Consider the following 27013-nt stretch of genomic DNA (forward strand, 5'->3'; position numbering starts at 1 on the left):
TGACCACTAGCCAAGAGTGGCTGTCACAAACCTTTGGCACTTCCTTGGCAATGTTTACAGCCGTGCTCTGCCTGTTCTTGGCCTCCTGCCCCCGTGGCCATGGGCAAACTGCTGCCCCACAGGGGTGTTTGGTGCCACATGAGGTTGGTCAGACTGCAGGGCACCGGTGTCTGCTGTGCTGACATTCAGAAATGATCTGAGCCCAAAGTTGTGGGATGGATTTTATGTCAGCCCACTGCAGACGACTGGAAGATCAGTTCAGGCTCTCTCTACAGGGTAAATAGTCACTAACATGGATCAATTTCCTCTGGTCTAATATATGTGTCACAGATCAATCTTGGGAGACACAAGTCTCTCCTCACTGAGAACTAAAAGAGTTTAAACTAATAAATGATTTTAAAATATATTAATTTAAAGGGATACAGGCTTGCTGCATCTCTAGAAAAGCATATATACCTTCCCTCTTTAAAAAACAAATTCAAGGCCCTTCCTGTCTAGTGGCTCTGCAAACTCACCACAACTGCACTGCTTAGCAGAGCAAATTTACTTCTGGATTAGAGTTAATTTGCACCCACACTGTTCAGGCGTGCAGAAATAGAATGGTCCCATCAGCCTGTAACACAGCACATGCTGATAAACTCTGCCAAGAGCTGGGTAATGAAATCACCAAGAACAGGGATGCAATTGCCTGTTCATCCATGCAGACATGCCTGGAGCTTATTCAGGCTCTGGCTCTGCCAGCAATGGCTTTTCTGCATCACTGGGGCCATATCTTGAAAAATACTTTGTCATCTAATTCCCATTCGTTTCAGATACCTCTGAAAAATCTTGTGTACAGTCTGTGGGACAGGAGTTGTTCTGTGTCTAACCACTATTTAACTCAGTCTGCCTTTGACCCCAAACATGTTCCCTGRGCACTGAATGCTTTGATAGAAACAGCCATAATCTCAGGTCTGTTTTCCATGACCTATGTGTTTTGATAGCTCGGTAGACTACAAGTAATTATTCAAATAACTATATTTCAACTCCATTYAAATTTAAATGAATGATTTTCAGACTAAAAATTATGCTTTATTACAGCTGAATATGAAAAACAACATTTTTGGGGAAGTATCCCCATGTAGCACACACGTGTTCTTCTACCACTGAAACTCACGGCATTTACTCTCACCCTTTCCAAAAATCCTTGGGGAAATATTCTTAGAGTTTGGGTAATTGATTCAGGTTGATGGTTCCTGCTGAGTAATTACACTCAGTAAATGGCTGTGAATATAATTTTCTATCAACCAGCAATTTATAATCAAACCTAATGGGTTCAGGTGCACACACAGCGTGAGTGACATGTGAAACATTGGTATGGGAAAAACAAGTGAAAAATTACACTGGGTGCCATAGTATGATGACCTGCATTGTCTTGAGATCTCAGGTTTATCCTGGGATTTGATAAAGAAAAATAAATGAAGACATGTTATAAAKAAATGAAGACATTAAATGGTGTGCCATCATTTAAGAAAATGTGACTAAACCAACCAATTAACACAGACATTAAAGCCATGTTCAGATGAATAAAWTAGGTGTTTCTTAGAGGGGCAATTGTCTGTTCAAGACCAGGTGCATCCGAAACAATCTATGTTTTGTTCAGCCACATTTTAAAATGTGACAAGCTTTTCTAGTTTTATTATATTTGTGCTTCTACAAGCAAAAATTGTTGCTTGTAGGAACAGGAAAGCAGCTATGAAATCTTCTAATAATATACTGGGTTTTAGACCTTTGGGGATGACAGGGAAAAAAAAAATTCTTTCTAGTTAGCCAAAATGAAGTTTTTAGACTATAGGCACCTGTCCACACATAAGGACATTCCTGAGCAGTGTGGGCCAAAACTCATTTCCAAGAAAGACATGAATTTYCTAGCTTGCCTTTGGTGCGTATCCTGCAGGATGTAGACTCACCCTTTGGTTCAGTTACAGCAGATGGAGAGATCACATGGAGGTCAAGGAACCCACTCTGCAGCAGTTCATGAAGAGCTGCAGTCTGTGTGAGGAAACTCACATTGGAACAGGGGGMGAGTGTGAGGAGAAAGCAGCAGAAGAGACAAAGTGTGATGAACTGACTGCATTGCCCATCCCCTTGTGCCCCTGTTTTGGAGGGGGTAGAGGATTTGGGAATGAAGCTGAGCCCAGGAAGAAGGGAGGAGTAGAGGGAAGGTGTTTTAAAGATTTGGGGATTTTTTTTTTACTATCCTGGTCTTTTATTTATTGGCAATAAATTAAATTCATCTTCCCCAAGCTTAGCCTGTTTAGCCCACGACAGTAACTGGTGAGTGATCTCTTTCCCTGTCCTTTTCTCAACCCATGAGCCTTTTGTTGTATTTTATTTCCCTGCCAAGCTCAGGAGGACCATGGTAGAGTGACTTTTGTGGGCACAYGGCATCCAGGCAGGGTCAGCACATCACAAAAGTCAGTCTGCCTCTGCCTAATTATTTGGACCTGACAATAAATATTCTCAGGCTGGCATATGCACCTGGGAGTAGCAGGTTCAGCCCTACCCTTCTCATAGCACCAGACTTCCAGGAATTAAAGGCTTCCAGGAATTAAAGTTGCCAGGGAACAGCCACATGCTGCTCTCACCTCYCTGCAGGCTCATCCATTCCTTGTCAAGATTTCTCTGCCCCAGTCCAAAACTTGGCCTCACAAGAAGTCTGATTAACTGTGCAGCTCTTTCATTCCCTGAAGGGTGGGCCCCCCAAAGGAGTCTGAGCCAAGCAGAATTTGCAGCCTTCAGTTAATCACCAAAGCTCCCTGCACAATGTGTGGGAAAGGTGGTGCCTAACACRGGGATCCCCAAAAGCCACTCTGCTGTGCACCATGTCACCTGGGTTAGTCATTGAGGGGCACCTACAACAGCAGGGGTCACAGCAAAATTACCTCCAAAGGGGAGATCTTCCCAGGGGATGAGAGATGTGCCCTGGAACACAGCAATGGACAGAATGAATCTTATCTAARTCTCTTACTGCCCTAAGCCTGCATTTCTTTTCCTATTTCCAAATATCCTGTTCTATTCCTATCTATATTTATCTATATCTATGTCTATATCTACATCTATGTGTAATCTATATCTATATCTATCATTTATATCTACATAGATATATCTATCCAAATATATAGATACATGCATATATGCACAAATATACAGATACACTTATGTACATTTTACTGCACAACCCTTGTGAAAGAAGGCTTTTATGAATACTGTGAAAATGGAGACTTTGTAAGCTGTGAGAAGCCATAAATGCACATACCCAGCCATTCCACCTAACAGAGATTGCCCCCTCTCACAGTGGCCCATTTCAGACTCTAGTGCATAGTGCATGTTGTCAGAGAACAAATACAAATGTCAGCAGGGACATATCCTCCTYGCTTCTGACATTTCCAGATTTCCTGAACCAATGAGTGCATCACGGGCCTCTCATCTCAAGGACCCTGATGGATTTTTCCCCATGAATGTCTCTAATCCTTTTCYGAATCTTTTTCTATGTTTAATATCCAAGCACCACTCAGCAACATGCTGCATTTCACTAAAAAACATGTTTAATTAAACCTGCAGCCTGATCAGTTTGTGACCTTGGGTTACCTCAAAGAGTGAATTATCATTGCTTAGTCATCTTCTCAATAAGTTTCAGAACATGTTATTATTTACCCAGTTTCTGGTCTTTTCAATTGCCTCTGCTCTGAGTTTAATTTAGTTCAAGTCTATTAAACCCTTCAACACGACCAATGTCACACCTGGCCAACCCTGTTTTTCTTGAACCTYTCTAAGTCCTTCATAATTTTTTGAGGTAAGRSAGAAGAACTGTWTGCAGAATGGGAGATGCAAGTGTAKATAYATGAACATATATTTATCTGAAGYTGGTTGTTGCAGGTTTTAATGCATCAACACCTTCTAATCTTCCACTAAGCTTTGTGCTATCCAATTCTTTCAAACTCTCTCTCCTTCAGAACTGGAGCTAATTTTGAGTCAATTGTCCTAAAGGTAAAGTTGAAATTATCTTCTTTTTGTATGTTTAATACAAAAAGAAGATAATCTAAAAAAATTATTGATAAATTTGCATTTATCAGTATTGAATTTCAGCTGCCATTTTCTTACCCTGCAACTCAGAACCACAGCTATCATTATCTACTGCAATTCTTTGCAGTCAGATTGAATTTTGGCTACTCTGGTAGCCAAAGTGAACTTTGTGACCTCACCATTCACCTCCCTTTSCAACTCACTTCTGAATATATTCAAGAGACACATGGACATGAGAGTGACTGGCAGTAATAAAGTTATCTCATTACTGGTTTGTTTCTGCAACTGGCCTGAAAATAATTTCTTAACACAGGAYAAGGGGCTCAGACTTCATGATTCATTCTTAGTTTATGGACACTCATAACAAGTGAAAATTTATGTTAGTGTGGGACATAAAGAGAGATGAAGAGAAATYGTGGAGGCAATCCCCTRTGGCAATGGAACAGTCATGAGSTGTTATGCAGCCTTTATTCATCATGGATAGGATCTGTCCCATGAAACCTCTCTGAAAAAATAAAATATTTGGTGCTCAGAATTATATAGTTCTGCTTCCTCTCCAAAGTCTGAGACGTACAAATGAAGACTCATCTTTCCTCTGCCTGTGAATTGACTYCCAAACAGTTTATATGAGGTGTATTTTTGTTTAGTTTTCTGTGAACAGAAACTAATTTCTGGCCTCCAGTGTTGAGGATCTGTTATTCTGATCTTTCCTGGACCACATTTCAGCATGGAGAATGCCCTGAAACCTGCACCTCCATGCAAAATTTGATTCCCAAAGTTGTGTGGTGAAGTGCAGCCATTATAATGTTATCATTACTTGTTTGGGAAGACTTTGACKATTTTTCCTGGAATGCTGAAAATGAAGTTCCAGATAYTCATTAACCTTTGTGGRKTTTTTTCCCYTCYRTGAAGCTGTGAAGGGARYAYATTATTGAATCTATGGGTTTTGTATGACCACTCCTTTCTCCAAAACATGTGAATTTGAATTTAACCTATAGAAATATTACCAGCTTGGACCTGCTGTGCTCAGACTTTTAGGCAGTTTGGCTCACTGAGAGGAGAATGACATTTATATCAGTAATTCTAAACCAGGAATAATGAACAAGAATCAAGGCAGAAGTGAAAGGGTTCGTRTGTGAGTAGCAACTGTTATTACTGCCTGAACAGAAACCAGGTTCAATCACATKCAGAAAAGCATCTTTCTAATTGCAAGAGCAATCTCCAAAAGCAGACATATCCACTACAAAAGGGAGAAGAAAGGTTCAGTGAAGAGCAATGCAACCACTTGAAATGCTCAGAAATAAGTGGATTTAAACTGAATTCAGGTCAGCGGAAGGGGCAAGAAAAGGACTGTAGCCTCATCCAAAAAGCATTCAGATTTTAGAAGGATTATGATAATATAAATTTCTCCAGAGACACTAAGTGACATAAAATACGTATTGAGAAAAGTACATTCAATGAAGTATACTGCAAATCATTATGAATATTCAATTTCAATCAAACTAAGATGAAAGAGAGTACTCAGGGWCTCTGGATTTTAATCTGAAAAGACAATTAAAAGGAAAGAAAAAGAACTACAAAGAGAGAGATAAGTTTGATCTTATAAAAAATGCAGAGAATATTAAGTAAGCTTTTCACCTATGTTATGGAAAAAATCAGACAACATGATTTTAAGCATCTTAATAAGTTTAAAATATGCTCCCTCAAATTTTGRTATTCATTCTGGAAACTGTTTGTTGTCCTTGAGCTGTTCAGTATCATTTCTGAGAGAGCTAGATATGCTCAAATAGTAAGAATGATAGTGGGAAAAGACAGAGTAATGTGCTTCAATTTGTAGCAGATTTTTTTTAGTGTGGCAGCATTGAACAAATACTGAGAAGAGGAATAAGGTTTATCAGTAGCTTAGGACAGAGGCAAGCCTGTTCAGATCAGTGGGGACAAGCCAGCTGAATATCATACCAATGCAATTGCAGCACACTGGTATTAAGTAAAAAAAAAAAAAAAAAAAAAACTTCCAAAATTCAAAATCACTAGTAATGTTTTGAAAGTTTTTACTGGAATTATTAAAAACTTGGATATTTTTCTAATCAGTTCATTGCACTTGACTTGTTAAAATAGTTTTGCAGAATTCTAGCCCATTTTCATACACATTGGATAGACAACATATATTTTCTACTCAGTAAAAGGTGAATATATGATTTTGTTTTCTTTAGCAAGCTGATAATTTTGATTAAGCTTGTGAATCATCTAACTGAAGGATTATTCTGCCTGAGAAGAAAATACATCTTGTGTTTTCTTCTCTGTTCTTTGTTTACTGACATCTTTAATCTTAGAAACATTTTTCAGGGAAATGAAGAGGCTCAGGACCATAAAGTGTAACAAATATGATTTTGCTACCAGCAAATATTGAGTCTGTTTCTTAATTTCTGGTCATTTCAGGTTTTAGATATTCATAAAAAGATGTCATTGTATGTGAAGGTCTGTTTAGTGATAACAGTACAAAAATAGCAAAATAATCTGTGCTCAGCTTTTTAATAAAGCTACAAGCAATGACTGTGGCTTTATCTGTACAATCTCCCCCACCACAGACATACACACAAAACTAAAAAAAGAAAATTTGGAAATGTAGCCTACAGCTTCTAAATGAGATCAAAATCTTGAAAAATTTCTGGCAAGTCTATGGGAATATACATTAAGACACTGCAGATTGTTTGGTGTTGCATTTCTGGATATAATAAAATATCTATGTACATAAATGGAATTAAACCCCCAAAATAATTACTTTGCCACTAGAAGGAGCCAAACAGATCTCTGAAACCTACCTCAGATCATATTTTCCAGCTAATCAGTGCATGGACCATTTTTATATCTGAGTTTATTTAATTTATGTGTTCAAAACTAAGTAAGAGACTATTTTAGTTTGGATAAAGGCAGTGTGTGCCCCTCTCTTGATGGTACTGGAAGATAATGTCACTGTGGACAGATGCCATACCCCTATGCCATATAAAAATACACACMACTCACACTCACACACACACACACACAGACACACACACACATACATGAATTTTAATTTTCAGCTCACATCCACTGAAACATTCAACAGAAGATGCTGTGTGATCAGGAGTGGGTAAGGAATACATTTCTAACTTTTTTTACCCCCTGCTGACAATCACTAACTGCAAGTCTTTGTCCAGGAAGTCCTTGCTAAAACATTCCTACAAATACTAGTTTTCCATTAAATACAGAAAGCATTGGAATAAAGAAAATGTGCACATTCTGCCTTTGTCTCCATTAACTGAACCTATGAACTTACTTCAGCCTCTTCCACTGTGTTTAAATTCTTTTTACCATACTAAGCCTTTTCTCTACCTCTCCCTGCTCCTTCTGCCTGCAATCTAAGAGTTTCTGACAATCTCCTGAGTTTCTTGACAGGAAAGCAAGTATGACATCTTGCAAAATTTGCAGTGTCTGTTGCAGGATGAAAGACACACAGTGGAAAAGAGACAGTTGTACAGTGTAGAGCTACCAGCAATGCATTCAGTAAAATCAGATTCTGCTTTTCTTAGCAGATATTTTACAAGTATTGGATTGGAATATGTTGTGGAACTGGGGTGGTTATCATTGTACAATTAATGACATAATACTATCCAACTTTATGTTGCTCAGTCAGAAGCATCTGAAATTTTTCTTTGAATCCTTGTAGTTTGGGGAGTCTCATTTTTTTCATGAGAAATGATTCAAATGATTCAAAATAGACATGCTATTTTTTTTTTTTTTCATTTTTATTAGAATTTATGCAGTGTTCTGTGACACTGAAGTAAACTGAGAAGGCTTAAGTCGCAATAAAATGTAGATTTTTGTTGMTGAATGTAATGAATATCTAAAGAAATACACAGATTGTTTCCACAGTTACTATGTAGAGGAAGGTGGAGGAATGTGAAAACATCTGGCTGCATTAATCTGAGACTGATTTAAAGCCCTGTTTGGGATGGACACCTCACCTAATGATACAATCACATATTAATAAGTGTTGTGTTTGTAGAATCAAACAGCTCACGTCTTTCAGCATCTGCAGCTGTTCCTMAGAACCTGATGGGCTGTGTGGCTTTGGAAATCCATGCAATCACAGCCTCAGCCTGTACATCCAGTCTTGAGGGCACAGAAGGTCTAAGGAAACCCACCCAGAGCTGCTCTGGTGTGCTCTGCATGGCTTCTTCTGCTGTGATGACATCTGCTCTTGCCATTGCTCAGATTTTGTTCCCATTAACTTTTGGATTCACTTTGCACTTCAAACATTTGACCTCTCCCTCCCCTCTTYTTAATATTTTTGTCTTTGAAAAGTATTAGAGAAGTCTCTCCATGTCTTYCCTAAGCTATAATGGCAATTTAAATAAGAAATTATTGTGATCTGGCTTTAGACAATGCAGGATCTGTTGAAGGTCAACATCACATATTTTTTGTTTACCCTGTCAAATGACAAAAACACATGCTTTTCTGCTTGAAGTGCATGTGGTTTACCTTTTGCTTCCATTTTACTTGTACTCCATTTAAACTTCTTGATCTSTCATCATCCTCTCAGAGTTCTTTACAGCTTGTTTTGTTACTGTAGTTGTGCAATATGAAACAAATGAAAAAAAATCCTATGCAGAAAAAGATTTAAGAATAACACAGCAAAATCATGACAAGAGAAATTGTTCRAGTTGGTGAACACACCAATGAGATTTTGAGTGTCTTACAAAATCTGGTGYTTTAACTTCCAAAAATTGCTGCATTTTGTAACTTGATATATGACTCTGGAGTAGGTGAGAGACTTATATCTGGAAATGAATTAATTGTATGAACAACTTCTAGGAAACTCATTAAATTTATTTATGGTGAGAGACTGATATCTAGAAATGAATTAATTATATGAACAACTTCTTGCAAACTCATTAAATTTATTTATCAGTTTAATGTTTTTCTAATCTTGTTATTATGATCTTAATAATTTTGATTTTTGTRGGTTAAACTRCAGTGTTCAAGCCTGTTCAATTCAKTAGTTCAGCTGATCCAGAGAATCYACCAAGATRCTTCTGAAARCCTTCTATGGGCTGACTTGGTCTGGCTTTTCTTGTTTATGGCTTTTACAGTAAAAAAATGGCATTCTTGTGCTAGAAATCATGCAAAATAACATGAAGAATCTGCTGGACCTTTCTTTTCTTTCTAAACCCTTGTTGTAGTTTCTGTGAGCAGTCAGTATCAGTCATAGAAATGGTCCACAGATGGTGACAGGAAAAAGGGGATTTCATGGCATAATTTCCTTCGTGCTACTGTGTAAACTGTGCAAAGCTGACAATTCCTGCCTCAGTTTTAATTACAGAGACAGTAATTACCTGCATTGAAGGCATTGAGTGAAATAKTCACAACTTTTTAATTAAATTTTAACAACTCACAACTCTATTAGAAAGGCTTGCATATATAATTAGGTCAGATAAAATCATGGAATATACTTGAACGAAATGCAATAACCTGACCAAAGACACAAACAACTCCCTTGTTATGAGGGCTATCTGCTAAAACAAATGGGTCCATAATGGCTGCAACTCAAACCAAGTAAACTACGAGAAATGCAGTGCAATAATTGARCCAGGAAATTATTGTTATCCTTGGGAATCAGTCTTGTGTTTCTGGGAACCCTGCCTGACCCTTGGACTATAAGTTCTTGCTTCATGTCTGGTATAGGTTTAATACTTAGCTTTGTTGAAATTGTTAATTTTGAAATACACTTCGTATYATTAAAATTTAATGAGTTATAATTTCCCTTGGTTTTGTTTGAGTTGTGAAAAAGCTGTACCTTGTATTATATTCCTTTGCTTAATTGCTGACAGTTTCTCTGGGGAKTTTCAGTAACATTTACCTTATATTTCTAACATACTTTCATCACAAGGTCTTCTGCTTTCTTGCAGAGATGCAACAACCACAAACCCATCACACCAGGGACTATAAGAGGAAGAAATCAATGGAAATCCAGACTTTTAGGCTCTGCTGCTGTGATCATTAATCACTTTCCCTWACACCTTGAGAAAAAAAMAAYAGTTCTCAATTTAATTTTAGTACTGAATGCTAAAGAGGCATTAAGAAATGCACTTACTTCTCTCTGTTGAATATGATGAATTCTTTCCTAATGGTTTCCAAGCACTGCTGCAGGTGTACATTCTTTAAAAAACAGCATGAATAGGTTGATTAAAAAAGATGAGAAATCATAGACAAAAATCACAACAACAGCAACAAMACTGAACAAAAAGGCTTATGAATGAATACTATCAAGAGGCATTTCAAAGACTCATTAAATTGGGCTGTGATAGCACAATCAATACTTCATTCTTTTGGAAGAAGTTCCCCACAAAGAATTCCGGAGGATTTTTACATCTGATAGCTCTAGGAAAAACAGCTTGYATGAATGTTCAAAATCATTAGGGGTAGCAACATCATTTATAAAACCTCACTGAAATGATAATTCAAGTCTGGAAATTATTTCTAATCTTCTCAGTAGTCTTGACTGTTCATAYAATACATCTTTCTACATGGAACATATTAATCAAGAGTGGAAGAGACAGCTTTAACACATTTATAAATAACAAGCCTTTTCCTTGCATACTTTTCATTTTTGGTAATAGTAGTGAATAAATACTYTTTGTAACTATTTGTCCATGTGTGRGAAGTATTTTTGGCAACTGGCAACACTTTTTCATATTTTAAATGAGCATCTGTGATAATCTGAAAAATTATTATAGCTATAACATGTTGTTACTATTTGACTGAAATACATGGTTGCTTWTCACCTTGCTTTGGAGATGATTTATGCAATGTATGAAATGACAGACAGAGAGGTTGAGTCTGTTTTCAGAGGTGTTARAACTGAATTTAACTGAGTTTGCCTATTAGAGTGTAAACAAACTGACTGCAGTCACAGCCCCCATCTTACCAGTGGGCAGGTTTCCTTAGCTCCATCTTTGGATTTGTTTTTGGCAAGTCGCTTTTTCTTTTTATGGAGAGGTTTGGACTCTAAAATCATTTCTTCAAGTTCAAATGTGGGATCACAGTTCAGTCTTCCTTTCTGGTACAAAAGGATTCAAAGTTATTCTTTGAAAYAACATTGTGATTTTTTTTAGTTTGCTTGGCAAATGTTAATAACAGTAATAATGAACCAGCTCCTCAATCACATCTGTGAAATGAAAACTGTCTTTTTAGGCCTGTAGTGATGCTTGAGGTTTAAAYAAGTGAGATAAGATAAAAATCATATTATCAACCAATTATAAAGAGTTAGATCCTCTTCCTAGTTATAAACAGATATRGCCCTAGAGTGACTAAAGTGATGCTACCCCAGTGAGAGAGATTAATAGGTCCCAGGGTCTTCATCAGAGTATCAGTGCTGTGGAGAATAAATGACACCTCTAACAGTGCAGGAGAGATGGGGAGTACCTTTGAGACCTTGTAGAAATCTGATTTTCTGAAGAGYTGCAGTGGATTCAGTTACTTAGGTCCTGTCCATGAGAACAAAGGAAGGAGCAGGCCTGTTTTGGTTATCTGTATAAAAAAGGGTGCACAGAATTATAGAATCCCAGGTTGGAAGGGATCTCAAGGATCATSTGGTCAAACTTTTCTGGGCAAAACCATGGTCCCCAGTCTGAACAAGACGGCCCAGCAACCCGTCCAGCTGAATCTTAAAAGTGTCGGGTTTTGGGGAATCCCCTGTGTTTGTGGGCAGATTATCAGGACAGCTGATTGTTATGAAAAATTTTCCTCCTGTGTCTAAGCAGAATCTTCCTAGGTGTAACTTTTAGCCAATACCCCTTGTCTTTTCCATGTGAYCCTGTAAAAAGGGACTCTCTGTCTTTGTACCCAATCTTTAAATAATGGGCCATGGTGACAAGGTCTCCCTAGTCCTTCTTTTCTCAAGGCTCTACAAGCCCAGTTGTCTCAGCCTTTCCTCTTACAGCCTGATTCCCACTCCTCTGATCATCTCTGTGGCCCTTCTCTGGAYTCTCTCCAGCCTGTCCACATCTTTTTTATGTRGTGGGGACCAAAACTGAGCAAGTATTACAGGTGTAGCCTGGCAAGTCCTCAATAGGATGGGGCAATGACATTTTATCTCTGCAGGTGATGCACTTGTTGATGTGACATCACATCCCACTGGCTTCCTTTGCCATGGCAGCACCCTGGTCACTCACACTGAGCTGTCTGTCCACCTGGGCCTCCAGAGCTGCTGGAGCTGTTCCCCTGCTGAGTAGATCCCACCCTGTGCTACACCCCTGGACTATGTTTTCCCAAGTTTAAAACCTTATATTTGTTCTTGTTGAACTTCATAAGGTTCCTGTTAACCCATTTCTCCACAGGTCTTCCTGCAGGGGGTTCTCCCAAAGTGTCCACTTCCCCACACAGTTTGGGATCATCAGTGAACTTCCTCAGGGYACATTGAYCCCCTCACCYACAWCACTTGTTSAGGTATTTATGAGTGTTGGACTMAATATCRATCCCTGGGGGACCCCACCTGTGACAATGTGAGAAGGAGCTGTTTTCCACCTCCCTCTGGGTGCAGCCTGTTCCAGTTCCCCGTCCATCACACGGACCATTGTCTATTCCATAACACATCAATTTCTCCAAAAGGAGGCAGTGGGAAACGTATCTGAAGCCTTGGAGATATCCAGGCAAACAATAACTACCACTTGCCCCATATCAGCTGAGCTGGTTACTTTGTCATTGCATGTGATGGAGTCTGGAAAGTATAATTTGTCCTTAGAAAATCCTTCCTGGTTTTCCCAATCATGTGCTTCATTCTAATCTATTATTCTTTTTCTATTCTATCCACTTTATTAAGGTTTTCCTTACTCATTATGCACATTACTTAAATACCTTGGATTCCCACAAAAAAAAAAAAAAAATTAATTTGTGCCACTCGAAGAAAATTTTAAGATTCTTTGYTATACCAGGAAGTCCTTTCCCTTTAGAAAAATTTCCAAACAATTTGAATTGTGTGCTGGAAGATGTTAAAAGCAGCCTGTTTTCCTCTGGGACTTCTGCAAGTTCAATCACAAAATTGTCACTGTTAGGGTGGAAGTACTGAAATAAGTCACATATAAATGACAGATATTTTTAGTAACCAAAGACACTAAGCAGTAAAATCACACCAGAAACTACTTGTATAACTGGTGGTGTCCTAYAATGAAACATTTGATTTAGAGATCACTCCATCATTTTTATTCCTAGTGAATTCTGTATACTCAGAGCATAATACTTAGATATCTGAAGCCTTTTCCTGCATGTTATCCAGATAGCTTTAGCATTTGGTTTTTATTAATGGCATTTTATAGCTTATTTATTAATGAATGAATAATTCCTTARGTTTCATCGATATCAGTTCCTTTCTTGAGCATGCATAGTTTTTGATTGAGTACTTAAAAAATACATCACTTTGATTCTGAAGCTTTAAAATTCAAAGAAAGTTATATTTTAAAAAACCTACTAATGATTTATGACTCYGAGCTGAATATGAAGAAACTAACTAAGGCATGAAGAAACACATGTGCTAGTTAAGATGTTTATGGAATCAARCTATAAGGGAGGAATGAAGCTGTGGGATATTGCTCCCTCAGGCCTCCCATGTGCCCTCTTAGCTGTAGAAGGCAGACAAGCTCCTGACAGTCATGGCAAGCTGACAAAATTTATAAAACTCTCCAAACACTCCCCAGGTCACAGGGTGCCAATTCAACCGCTCACCAAAGGCTGAAAAACAAGAAATATTTTGTTGTGTGGTCCCAATTAATCAGTGAARGTTTTGCTGGTGCAACAGAGGGAATGTTCCTGGAAAATGTGTGACCAAACTTGGTCTCACGAAACAGTAAAGTTTCTAYAAAAAGAAATTTTGTGCTAGAAAAGACACTTCAATTCTCACCTCACTGTTTTTTCTGACACACTTGATTGATCAGAAGGAACAAGCCCTGCAATATCTGACTCTGCACAGAAGAGTCTGGTAGAGCTTGTAAYTGGACTTTCAGATTAATCTGGATAGATAAATGAAATATTTTACTCCTATTTCCTTTTAAATGTAGAAAATTATTTTGCTTCAAATATTACATATTTCCCCTTCAGTTTTATAGATGCCTGTCAAAACAGGCAAATAAACAAATAAAAATACAAAAAAAAAAAAATAGAAATAAAGTGAATCCAAATGTGAAAAGAAAAGCTATCTTTGCAGAGTCTGAGAGTCTCTTGGATCCCCACACATGTTGTACCTTTGGCTATGGGGAACTGGATCTCCCTTATAAAACATTGTGATGTGAAATTTTCCATGCTGACAGTTGTGGATTAAACTTTTAACTGGGAGTAGAAGGTGACTGAAAAAAGTGAAGAAGTATATTAACACCACAGTCATTGCTTTTTATTCGTGGCCCTCAAATACATTTAMCTTGAAAATTATTAAAATGGAAATACCCAGAAAATACYAACAAAATGGGACCACRGTAAAAAAGAAACTGCCAGATTCCYTCAAAKAATCTGAATGTTTTATTGTAAGAAACTGTCACAAARGAAATAGGTCAGCCTTTTGGAACACTGTTTTTTAAGTGAAAAAGTAACAGCATACTGGGATGTTAAAAAWTTTTCCAAATGTTATTCAAATGTCCAACTTTCACAGCCTCAACAGACTTCTTGGTATTCTTTCTGTCAGAGTTAACTCTGACAATCATATGCTCTAACAGCTGAAATGCAAAGTCTGGAAAAAGTTTTCTTTTATGTGAAAGGGARCAAAAAGTGAACCAAGGTTAATTAGCTTTTGTTGTGATCTATTGAAATGGGACAAATTTTCTCTTAGCTGTGACTGAGTAAATGAAAGTAGAATCCAAAGTAAATCACTGAAGAGCAATAAATACAAACATAAACAAGTAAAATGGAGTGATAACTGAAGTCAGAATTTACAAACACTGTTCACCTGGAATATCGACTTACGTTAGGAACAAAGCCTGGGGTCACAGCTTTCTCTAGAACAGCATCCCAGTTGACATCAGCTAGGTATGGAGAGTTTTGGATGTCTGCAAGGCTTGAGAGACGGCACTCTGGGTCCTTAGTGAGGAGCTGTGATCAAGCACAAGGCATTTTCTAAGGGACTGGATGCCATATAGAAGAGTAAATATACCACATACATAAATTGTATGATATATAYTTTTAAGTAAGAAAATGGCTAGGGGATCTTCTAATAGAAGTCCCAATTAAAATTAGAAAAAAAAAAAAGTAATAACTCATAGGATATGAGTATAATTTAACTGCCACCAGATGGCTGTTGCAGGCATGAAGTGTATAAATGTATTAGCAACAAAAGTCTGTTTACAAATACACAAGAGCCCAAGTGAAACGAAACATCACAGTTCAATGCCACCCAACAATTTGTATTTTGTCTTTAATTTTTTGGAAGATACAGTTACAYTGAGCATCCTGGCAGCAATTAAAATTATCCACCTCACTGCTCTGTCTATTCAAAACTAGATTGCTCATTGCTGCAAAAGACATATTTTTTATTACTCTGTTTAGACATTCACAAATATTTCCTGTTCAAGTATCAATACTGATGATCTGAAATTATCTTTGCAATGTGGCCAGACGATTAAAGCAAACAAAAAAATGGGTTTTTAGAAAGAAAACCATTTTCAATGTCAGATGCATTCAGAAAGAGCCCYGTCTTGGGGCTTAGGGACATTTACAGCAAAGTGGCTCGAATTTTGTTATTGCAACTACAGCAACATGGGACAGGAAGAGATACAGCCATTTTAATTTCTAATCTCCCTTTCTGGAAGCTGCAACAGAAATTCAGAGGGCTGAGTGGTCCTTTCTTCCATGTCCCACTTGCATATCCACAGCTGGGGGGGAAATAGGGCCAGGGCACAGAGGAAGAATTACTGATCTTCAAACTTTTACTATCAACAATGAATCAGCTTTAAAATAAAAAAAAATATTAAATTTTTACTTCTTTGAAGCTGTGAAAAGCCTGAATCTAAGCCTAAGAAAATACTGCACCAGCCACATTCAGAATAGCCTAGAAATAAGCCCTGCTCTCTTWTCCTTGAAATGTTGACTACCTAAAGTGTGTGCTCATCTGGTGCCTTTTCCAGTGTTGGAGGGACTTCCAGAAGAGGGAAGAACAGAGGACAAGAAGGTATTTGTGCTTTCTTACCTTTTTCAGTAGTGCTATCATGCCCTTGCACCACGCAGATGAGTAGTGAACTCTTTCTATCTTGAACATGTTGAGAATCTCATCAATGGGGGTGGCTGAATGAATTTCATAGGGCCTCTGGGACAAAGTTAAATCAATAGCAAGTCAGCAAGAATGGATAAGAGAGTGCAGACAATTCACATTTACCTGAGCTCAGTATTGTTTATGTTGGAAATATCTAAACCACGAAAACATCTTATAACCATTTTGAGTCTAATCCTTTGTGGGCGTACTTTTCTTTGGTTGCAATAAATGTAATTACTCAGAGATGCATTTCCTCTGCAAGTTTTTCTCCCATGAAAGGAAGTATCAGTTGAAATGAGATGAATAAATAATTTTGTTCCTGGGGCATTTTATGCGAAATGTGGATTATTTACTGTTTTTTGTTTGTTGGACTAGTGATCAGTTCTTGTGACTGAAACCAACAAAATCGAAAGGAGGCGGCTGAAAGGAACCACAGTAAAAAGAAGACTCCAAGTCCCAATCCTTCTCCTTTGCCCTTTTTTAAAATCCAAAATTAACTCATTACATGGATATGCTGTCGTGTGTTTGCAGTGCCTAAATTCTTTCATAGATGAAGAAAAGCTCTGGGATTTGCAGGGCTTTGTTCATGAAGATTTCTCTGACTTATCTTTTATTAAATGCAGAATTTTGAAATAAAAGTACTATATATAACTTCATATTCCTGATATTTTCTGTGCACACACTTTTATGTTAGAAGCAAGTCATTATAATTACATTTAACATATTTTTGTAAACAAGGACAGAGAGTAGATTGTTTGTGAATTCAGTTGTTCCAAGCARGTGACAAAGATGTGATGTGAGATCTGCAGATAACTGCCGTGCTAGCAGCAATGTGCAAATTAATGCATCAAAATTCATAAACAACATAGAGTTACCATAGATATTAATAGAKACCATAGATATTAATCCAGTATCCTAAACAGCAAAGGGCAGACACCCATTACCTTGACTGGGAACTGAATCATCCCTTGGYTTTTGCAGTTTTGCTACTGGTAGAAGATTATAATCTAAGAATATGTCTAGGTGGTTGTTAGTCATCTGATCTGTTAAGGAATTGGAGTCACTCTTCATTAAAACCCTGGAAATATTCTTATTCTGGAAAGATCCATGCACATATTTAACTTTGAACATGTGTATGAAACCAAGTCCATTCCAAGGCACTGGGGCAGTCTAAAAATATATTCAAGGAGGCCTTCACWCTTTCTACTTTGATTGACATAGCCTGCTGTCATTTAGTTATACCATGCCCTCATGAATTGAACAGGGTCTAAATATCTGCTCTAAATATATAATTTTCATGAATCAGGTTAAAAATTGTCATTAGAAATGGTCTGYAATACGCTTTTCCCTACCTGTGGTAATGTTACCACAAAACAGTTATTAAAAATGAACCACTGACGTGCTTTCTGCCACCTAGAAGTAACCTACTGCTGACCTAACTTGATATAACAATGTGATCAATAGGATCATTGAGACAGAATGTTCACCAGTTGTTGAAAATGGCAATTAACTTTAAAAATAGCAACTATAAGGAATTATGAATCATAAAAGGTTTTTCTGTTAAGGTTGTTTCTGCCCATGCCTCTTTCCTTACAGGAAAATCCCTAAAGCTTGCCTTATTTTCAAGATTATTAGCACTTGCAAGCTTGATTTTTTTGAGTTTTTCAGAGATTTTAAATATTCTTATTAGTTAATTCAAACWATAAATGGCCACTATAAGTTTGGTCTTTTGAGGCACTTCAAACATCTCTCTCCCCTGTTTTTCAGCTATTTAATCCAACTGAGTGTCCTATCCCTTCCGTTCTATTTTGTGAAAAAAAAAAAAAGAAAAAAAAGAAAAAAGTCTGGTTTGCTTTTGTTTATGATTTTTTAATCAAAGTTTGTTGTAAATTGTTCACATTGTAAATCAGAATCTGAGAACCCCAGCTACTGTCTCATTCCTTCACATTGTCTCTACTGAATTCATGGTATTCACATTTATTGTGGCATTTTAGCAGTTGTCTGTCGGTAGAGAACAGACTGATGTGGAACAGTTTGCATCATACGGTTTAATTACATTTTAATTTCATGGACTTGGTGAAAAAAATCGATGTTTGATGCAAAGCTGTGTGAATTTGCWTTTTTCTTAGTAGGTGTTTCATTAGCAGCTGGATAAGGAGAAAAATGTAAGGAGAAAAATTATTGAGAAATGTTAGCTCTACAGTGGGTAACCCGAAAAGGGTCTGTACTGGACAAAACTTGCTCCTACAGCTGCAGCCAAATTTCATGTTTTGGCTGCCTAGCAGAAGGAAACTAGATTGAGAATGGCTGGAATGCCTTGAGCATCCTGAGCAGTAGAGACRAATAAAAACAAAAATTCAGCTCAAYGAAAACCAACTCATTTATACTCATTTTACTTATCACCTTTTGAATTCATGTTGTCAGTGTCGTATGCTATGCRTAGCTCAGAGGTGGAAAACCAAATTTGGGATGTTTCTTGTTTCTAAATCTCCTTCCTTGCTCACCCCCCTGCCCTTCCCACGCAGCAGCATGACCACGCTCCAGCCATGGGCAGCTCTGTGTCCAGTGGCTCTGCCATCCTCTGCCTTGCTCAGYAGCCAAGAGCTGCTCTTCAGGGGAAAACCAGCAGCTGACTTGGTTGTCTTGAGCAGATACAGATGGCAATGTTTTCATTAAGACGAACAAACAAAAATTAATTCAGTCTCAATTTCGCTTTGTTTGCAGCGAGACTGACTTATTCAGGACAGACTGTATGGATCTTGGCAAATGGAGATCAGCCTATATAAATTTTCATTTAAGTGAATTTGTCACATCAAAGTGATCTTTAGTGGTTAGTCTTGGGAGTTCAGCCTTCATTAACAATCATTCATTGTGCTCCTTTSTTGGAGGCACTCACTGGTGAAAGGGCTGATGTAAAACCATCAGGATGTTCTCTTAATTTACTCCAAGTGCAGCTAGAACTACCATCTGTGTCTAGGATAGAAGATGKATAATTCTTATCAATGCCAGATTTTAGCTTCTCTGTTCCAGGAAGAATGTCAGCCTAAAAACTCCCTAAGGTTTGAGATTTATGGTAGAGAAAAATTGATAGAGAATAATTGTTGGTTTGCTATTTTTGTTAAGCAAGATGTYTAATACTTTTCTGCTTTGAGAGCTGAAACATTCTCTGCCTGGGAGAGATCTTTGTCTCAGGAGCATGAGTGTTKCTATTTCTATGGAAATACAAAATAGATTGGCCAAACTTTAGGCCTTTGAAAACTGTAGCTTCTGAAGTAACAATATGCAGACACTCTGCAATTAAGTTTTTCATCTAAAAGTGGAATAATAATTATTCTTTATTTCKATTTTCCTTTATCTGTCATCCTATGTGAGATTGTGAGTTTTTCGTGGGATGGATTGTCTGGCAAGACAAGGTAAAAGAACTTTGTTAGTGCCATAATATAATTTTTTTTCCCCTTGTAAAAAAGCATACTCCAATGCAGTAAAATCCGCTTTCCAAAACAGGAATGAAAAAGAATTAAAAAAAACCCCAAGCACCTACCTCAGCTATGTCATCATCCTGAAATAGTACCTAAACTACTGTTTTCCATGGGGAATAGTAAATATTTAAGTAACTGACTGCAATCCTTTGAACCAAAATGGAAAAGTATTTTCCATTGTCTTCTGTGATATTCAACTGTGCTCAGGAAGATTTTTCATTAAGCTTATTCACATAGTTGATTAGATAAGAAACAAATGCACTGGCAGATAAGCATTTTCTATTCCTGGGCCAAGCATCTTAGGATATTACATTAGATCTCTTATGGTATTAGCCAAGAGAATCAAAGGTATAATTGAGTCTGAAGTAACTCAACTTCTATTTGGAAAAAAATACTGTTGTTTGCAATTCAGTGTTGTAAAGAAGCCATAAAACATTAGACCTTTTCTTGGCCAAACTGAGGCAAATTTTCATAGTGCATTTGAGTGTGGGGTGAAACCTTCCCAGAAGTATTTTCAGATGGGAAAGAACCAGGACAGCATTCCTGACTTGGGCCTTGTACATACAAATTTTATCATGAGGAGTGCATTCAGGGGCACTGCAAATGTGAAACTTTTGTTAGATAGCAAGAAACTCCATCATTCTTACCCAACCCCTCAGTARCTCATATGCTGTGATTCCTAGAGACCACCAGTCCACTGGGTAYGAGTATCCTGGACCTCCATCCATAAAAGCCTGGAACACTTCKGGAGCTAAAACAGAAAATCAAAATGAACAAAAAAGCATTTCATTAAGGTTAGACTATGGATATTATTTCACYGCTGAAAAATTAATAAGGACTCAACAAACTGGAATTAAATAGACTTGGAAGCACAGCATTTTCAGGATGTAGTTTCAGTTTCAAGCAACCTTAGTCCGTCAGGATTTTTCAAAAATCAATAATTTATTAATGTTAATTCTTACCTGGCTCATTGAAATTTTAAGTTATGTTAATAAAAATGAGACATAGGAGAGGAATTCTTGATTTGAAGTGTGACTTAGAACACTTAGGATAAACATTTTATAGAAAAAATATCTGCAAGTGAATGTGATTGTGATTGATTGAGATGTTGAATATGGTAAAACTCATCCTTATTCCACATTTGGATAGAACTAATCAGACCRGTTTTAATGATATTCAACATAGGAAAATGATAGCTAAATAGAAATCCTGACACTGATTCTCACTGCTGTGAGAAACTGTCATGACTGGAAGAAAACAYTGTCAAGGAAGTAATGACTTCCATAAAAGTAACTTCTGTGGAGGAAAAGGTATTTTCAAAACAAGGATCCACTTGCCTAATTTCAGGGAAAAAAAACTGTGCTAAATAATGCTACTGTAGTTTCTACAGAAAACCAGATATAAATAAGAGTGTATATGAAATGAAATGAAATGAAATGAAATGAAATGAAATGAAATGAAGTGAAATGAAATGAAATGAAGAAATGAAATGAAAACTTGGTCATGCTTTTCTAATGATTTAACAGCAGAATCTCAGTACACTTTGTGAAAACAACACTTTCACTGGAGATTTTCTACAAACAACACTGTCCCCAGCCATAACATCATGCTAGATTCCAATTACCATGTGAGCCTCTTCTGGCCATGATACCGAGTCTAATGTGCCCCATTACCACCTGATTACCATGGCCTCATTTTGTGATGTGCACGCTGCAGTGAATAATGCAGTCTGGTCACACTTCTGACTGGCTGCTTGGGATTTGACTGTTCATGGCATTTAGCAAGGCACATTTAATAAATGGGAAGGCATTCATTTTAGACGAGTTTTTGCAGTCCTTGCATTATGGATGGCAACCTAGTAATTTATAACTCCAGACCTGACAGAGAATCTCCATGGGCCAAATATAATAGAGGATTTCAGCATCCATTCCTTAGTTATGACAAAACTTTAATMTCTAGAATAAAAAGCAGTGAATACATGAAAATGGTCTTATATTTTTGACCAGTAGGACCATGTCTAAACACGATTGGTACGAGATCTGCAGGCACCTAAATGAACATTGCTGCTGAAATATGTGTTCAGAGAATAAAAGACCAGTGGATCTCTGGCAGAGAACTTGAGCTGTGATCCAGTATTGCATTAATCAACGATGCCATGAGAGTCATTGCACTGAGTTAACTCTGTCCCACCTCCAGATGACACAGCTTCCCTTGGCATGCTATATCTTCATGTGTGCTTCAGCTCCTGTTTGTGTGCTGCTGGTGTGCCTGCACATCTCACGGGTGTGCAGTCTATCAGATAGGTGCTGGGAGCGAAAGCGGGATTTTTGTTATTGCTTCAGTGGATCGATGCACCTAAATTGCACATCAGGCACCAAACTTACATTTTGAATATCACCACAGGCACCTTGTAGTGATGGTTTGCTTGATTTAGCCCCATTCGTTACGGTTTTTTGCCCACCGTGCTCAGATGATGTACAATATCTCATTACAGAAAATAGCCCTTGTGGCATTTCTACTGAGCTATGCCGGTATAATATTGGTTTCACTATTTCTTTTATAGCTTTAACATTTTAATAATGAGACAGATCACTATCTGATTTCTGTGAGATAGAGGTGAAAGTACTTTATTGATGTAACCTATGGCATTGCCAGAATGGTGCAGCTGTTTTGCTAATTTAGTGACTGAGCTATTGACATATATTTTATTTTATTTTMTTGTTCTAAAATCTTCAAGGTCAGCTCATCCTACATTAAGCAGATCAGCAGGAAAATGCTTTCATTTGCCCTAGGGTTTTGAAGCTATTTTCTCACCTTAAGCTGGTGGCATTCTTGGGTTAGAATATGAGCAGTTAAGGTCCCAACTTYTAAAGTAGAAAGCCCCTTTTTGCCTGCCTTAACAGCATTATTTTCAGTCCAACTGGAATCCCTCTCCACATTCCATCAGCTTCAGTGAAGAGGTTGTAAATGCTCTCTTCCCTTGAGGGGGAGACTGTCAGAGGGTGCAATATGATTTGCAGTATCCTATATGCAGGTTTTTTTTCAGGGTGAAATCTCAACCACGTTCAAGCCAAAAGAAGTTTCTCCAGTTGGACAAGACTGTTAAATACCCATTTCACACCAAGCTGGTGCTTAATGTGTCTGAAAGTCTTTTTGAACTGAGGCATTAGGTGCAAAAAAAGGGCTCCAGGCTGTGTGCAGACTTCTGGAGCATTCAGAAGCAGAGCATGATCTTACAGAAAGACAGCAGACCCTCCAAGTCATGGAATTAGCCAAGCTCTGAAGAACTAGAGCTGTGAAATACACGACATAATATTGGGTTTTGTTGTAAGAAATAACTACACCAGGAGAACTAATTCAGAGTGCAAATTGGATCRGATAAAAGCAAACAAAAGCTCTGAAAGGAAAGAGGAAACTCTGCATTGTTACTTAAACAGACTAACTGTAATCTTTTAAAATTTGAATTCGATCCCAGGCTCAGTTTGGACAGCCATCCTGCAGCCTCTCTGGGTAGTTTCTTCCAAAGGATGATCACATTTGAGCTTGCCAGCTTGGAGAAAGGACAACAGCTCTACTCTGTGAACACATCCTCTGTTGTCGTAACAGTTYTAGGATGAGAAAAATACTTCATATTTTACCCCCATGCATCTACACAGGCAGAAGACAGGCAGAAATATTCTGCCTTCAAGAGTTTGTGTGGACAGGAGTGATAGTACCTGCAAGAACAAGAGTTTCAGATCTTTTCCCTCAAGCAGTTTCTACTGAAGAAAGGCTTTTCAGGAAAATAAATGGGTTTAATAAAGGGTTTGATCCTGCAGACTCTTTTGTCTGAGAGCTATAGTTATTATCACATGCATTTAGGGCAAAAGCAGTAGATGTTTGCTTGGCAGAAGCACAGCTTTTAAATAGTAAAGCTAAATCAAGTAATAGCAAGTCTAGCAGCAAGAGTGAATTCAAAGAAAAGTGCAGAAGAGCTGCAGTTGGTAGATCCCACAGGTCCTCACAGCTCCCCCTGACCCAATTTCTTTGATGTAATGGAGAACTGCAAATTCCTAGAGCTGCCTGAAGAATGACTCGACAGCAGGAATCCAGCACAGCCTCACTACTCACCCTGCTTTGAGCAGAGTTGTGCCAGAGGCTCCTGGGGCCCCTCCTGTCACAAGTCACCCCACAAACCTGTGATCCTAACGAGGCTCAAGCCTCAGCTCCTCACAGCACATCTGAGTGGGATCACWGAGGCATCTGAGGCCAGAAGGATCTTTGCAATCTCTTCCTCTCGGCACTCATCATGAACTGCATGGGCTCCACCTCTGCTCTGCACCTGGAAAAGCTGTCACCCAAAGTACTGGGAACTTTTAAAAGTCTGCAATGCAGAAACAATGCAGTCTTTTTGTGTGGGTTATTGCTTTCCATCTTTTGTGAAGTGTGATCTGACACCTTCCATGCAACTTTTGAAAATGACAAAGAAAGACTCTTAAAATACCAATGCCATCCCAAGCTGGGACACCTGTACTAAAATTAATAGACCAAACAATAAAATCAGGAATGTCTCTGTGTCTTCTATAATAATGAGGAAATGCACATATTCAACTTCGGCAACCAGACAAGCTAAAAGTCTGTCCACTGGTTCTTTTCTGCATCTATATTTTTCTCTAAATAATACACTTTCATGATTTTATTTTTTATCTGCTTTGTTTTCTTAAAAAATTACATAAATGAATCCACTTTTGTCCTGCATTGTATGCTTCAGTGCATTTCTTGCTTGTCCCCAATKCAAATTTATAGTCAATATTTTTTCCCACTTAATAAATTAAGATAAATCCTTTTAAGAGATGTGTCTTTTTATGCTTTTGCACCATATCTTTTTAGTAATATCATATTACTGCAGACTGTAGGAAATAAATAAAYGGTTATTTCTCTGTAAAATGAAACCATGCTAGACAACTTATGAACAAATTGAACATGAAAGCAAATCTAGTGGGTCTGCATCCATCTCAGAAGCAACAGCTCACTGGGATAACCTTACTCCTTTTCTGTAGGTTTGTGCAAGAGGGAGCAATTTCTGACAAATATACTCCTGTATATAACTACCCATGGGAATTTTCACAGTAGTGCAGGTGATCTGCAATGTGAGTTATGTAGATTATGCTTCTCATATTGTACACTCATGTTCCTAAATATCTATATCAAAAATAAATCTATTAAAAAAAGGAAATTTTRTGTAGCTGGTTGGTAATTATCTACTTTCATTTGTGGAAAGATATTAGTATCTAACCATATGATTCATGAGCTTGAAATAAAAGAGAATATAAATGTAAATGCAAACAATGTTAAACCAAATTTTCACTATATTTTCCTATTGTAAAAGTACATTTTGTACAAGGAATAAAACGTTTTAAGTAGGGTTTCTGAAAATCTGCTGWGTATTCACTGGTACCACAACTTCATACATTGCAAGTGCCCTGGGTCTCTGAAATTCAGACTATTTTTAATTTAGTGCCCAGTGGCAAGTTTCAGAATGCTGTCCATGATAAAATGATCAATTTGAGGTCTATCTCTTGATGTGGTTGGCAAAAAGAATGGCTGTTATTATTCCTGATGGATGGAGCTACATACTAACAAATCAGCCTGTTTTAGTGATAACTCACGAGTCAGTCTTGCAAGATGGATTACTGTAAGGAGCTGAATGTTCATGAAAAGCTAAATGCTGCCAATGACAGCTGGTCATCTGTTCCTGCAAAATGCCCTGTGCYAGGGTTATCAATATGAGAAACTGAACATTTAAAAATAAACAAAGCAAACCCTAGTGATTTAGACTCTTTTTCTTTTTTTAATGACCCAGTTCAGGTGAATATGTCCAAAACATGTATATAACACATTTATAGTTTCAYCTTGCTGAATCAGGCTTAGGGCATGACAGATTGAGTTGAATTAAAAATGAACTTGATTTTTGGAATAATATTCCCAGAACTTGAATTGAGATGTTTCTGTGAAATATTAATTGCTTTCTCAGCACTGTGATGAAAATACTAATTTTCACTTTCCCCTGAGAAGCAAAATCAGGGGTCAGTAATTTTTCTGGATCATGGTTTAAATAGAAAAAATAAATCAAACTACCATAATGACAAGTGATCTTCTATCCAGAGCAGAAGCTCTTTCAAGAGCAGAATGGAAGAAAACTACTTCCCTCTCCCTGAAAATAAATGTGGGTTTGCTAAACTATCAATTTGCCTCCTAGAGTTTAATTTCTCATGTGCTAAAAGGGTCTAAATTATAAAGGTCAGTCTTCTGASTCAGAGCTTTAGAGTAGCCAGCTGCTAACTTCTATTTTATAGGGCAAGGTGCTGCTTAGAGCCTGGCCATGCTGGGATGGCAATTTTATAGTGTGAGGTCTAGACTCGTTATAGCCATGTAACTGATTTTGCAACATTATTCACCTCAATAATTTTAATACTCATATTTAATGCAATTATTCAGTCAAAGTAAATAATTTAGATACCATTACCTGAAAACAGACACGGCATTTAGAATGCCTTGTTAGTTTTCCATATGGCTGTATAACCTCTCCTGCCCTTACTCAGTGTGTTATCCTCATACAACCCTCTGCTTTACTCAACCACTGAACACAACTCACTTCTTGACCTTGCACAGAGAAGCCCTTAGTGGCTGAACATCTGGATCAGCCTCAGAGAAACAACCTGGAGTTGCTTCTCCTGTTGAAAAAACAACCCCTGCAACAATGAGCATGCCACGGTCTCCCATTATTGATCCTGAAATTAAACACAAACACTTTAGCTGCTCCATACAAAAGCTCACAGTGGTTGTAAGGCCAGTTTTTCTAGCAATTTGGAGAAGGGATTTTGTCCAAAAATATCCATTTGGTGTTTGGAAGATTGTTCCAGTGTGCAGACAGCAGCTGTTCTGCCCAGTGCTGAAATTAACTGGTCAGCATAACGGGATTCACAGGACAGACTGTGCACCTGACACGCCAGAAGGACTTCCATACTCCTGCCTCACACACTCCTACCAGGTTAAAAAATATCTTTGTACCAGTTTATGCAAAACTCTGGGGGGGTTTGTGCATGCAAAACGCTGGGGTGCTGACCTGACCAAAGAACGGGAGTTATCCAGTTATAAATAAACAAATAACAAATAAAAATCCCAGCTCCAAACTAGCTCAAGTAAAAAAAAAAAAAAAAAA

At 37.7% G+C, this 27013-nt stretch overlaps 1 protein-coding gene across 1 annotated transcript in view; it reads right to left on the reverse strand.

Moving 5' to 3' along the window:
• Window positions 1-27013, reverse strand: part of STK32B (serine/threonine kinase 32B) — a 157334-nt gene that overhangs the window by 11037 nt on the left and 119284 nt on the right. Inside the window, exons 7-11 of the mRNA XM_057373493.1 lie at window positions 20460-20563; window positions 16271-16387; window positions 15052-15177; window positions 11033-11164; window positions 10199-10263 (exon numbers count right to left, since the gene is read on the reverse strand). Coding sequence (XP_057229476.1) covers window positions 10199-10263; window positions 11033-11164; window positions 15052-15177; window positions 16271-16387; window positions 20460-20563 — 544 coding nt within the window. The remainder of the gene's footprint in view (window positions 1-10198; window positions 10264-11032; window positions 11165-15051; window positions 15178-16270; window positions 16388-20459; window positions 20564-27013) is intronic.

Source organism: Malurus melanocephalus, unplaced genomic scaffold (genome assembly GCF_030028575.1).
Source record: "Malurus melanocephalus ecotype Western Australia unplaced genomic scaffold, MMel_1.1 scaffold_199, whole genome shotgun sequence".
Lineage (NCBI taxonomy): Eukaryota > Metazoa > Chordata > Aves > Passeriformes > Maluridae > Malurus > Malurus melanocephalus.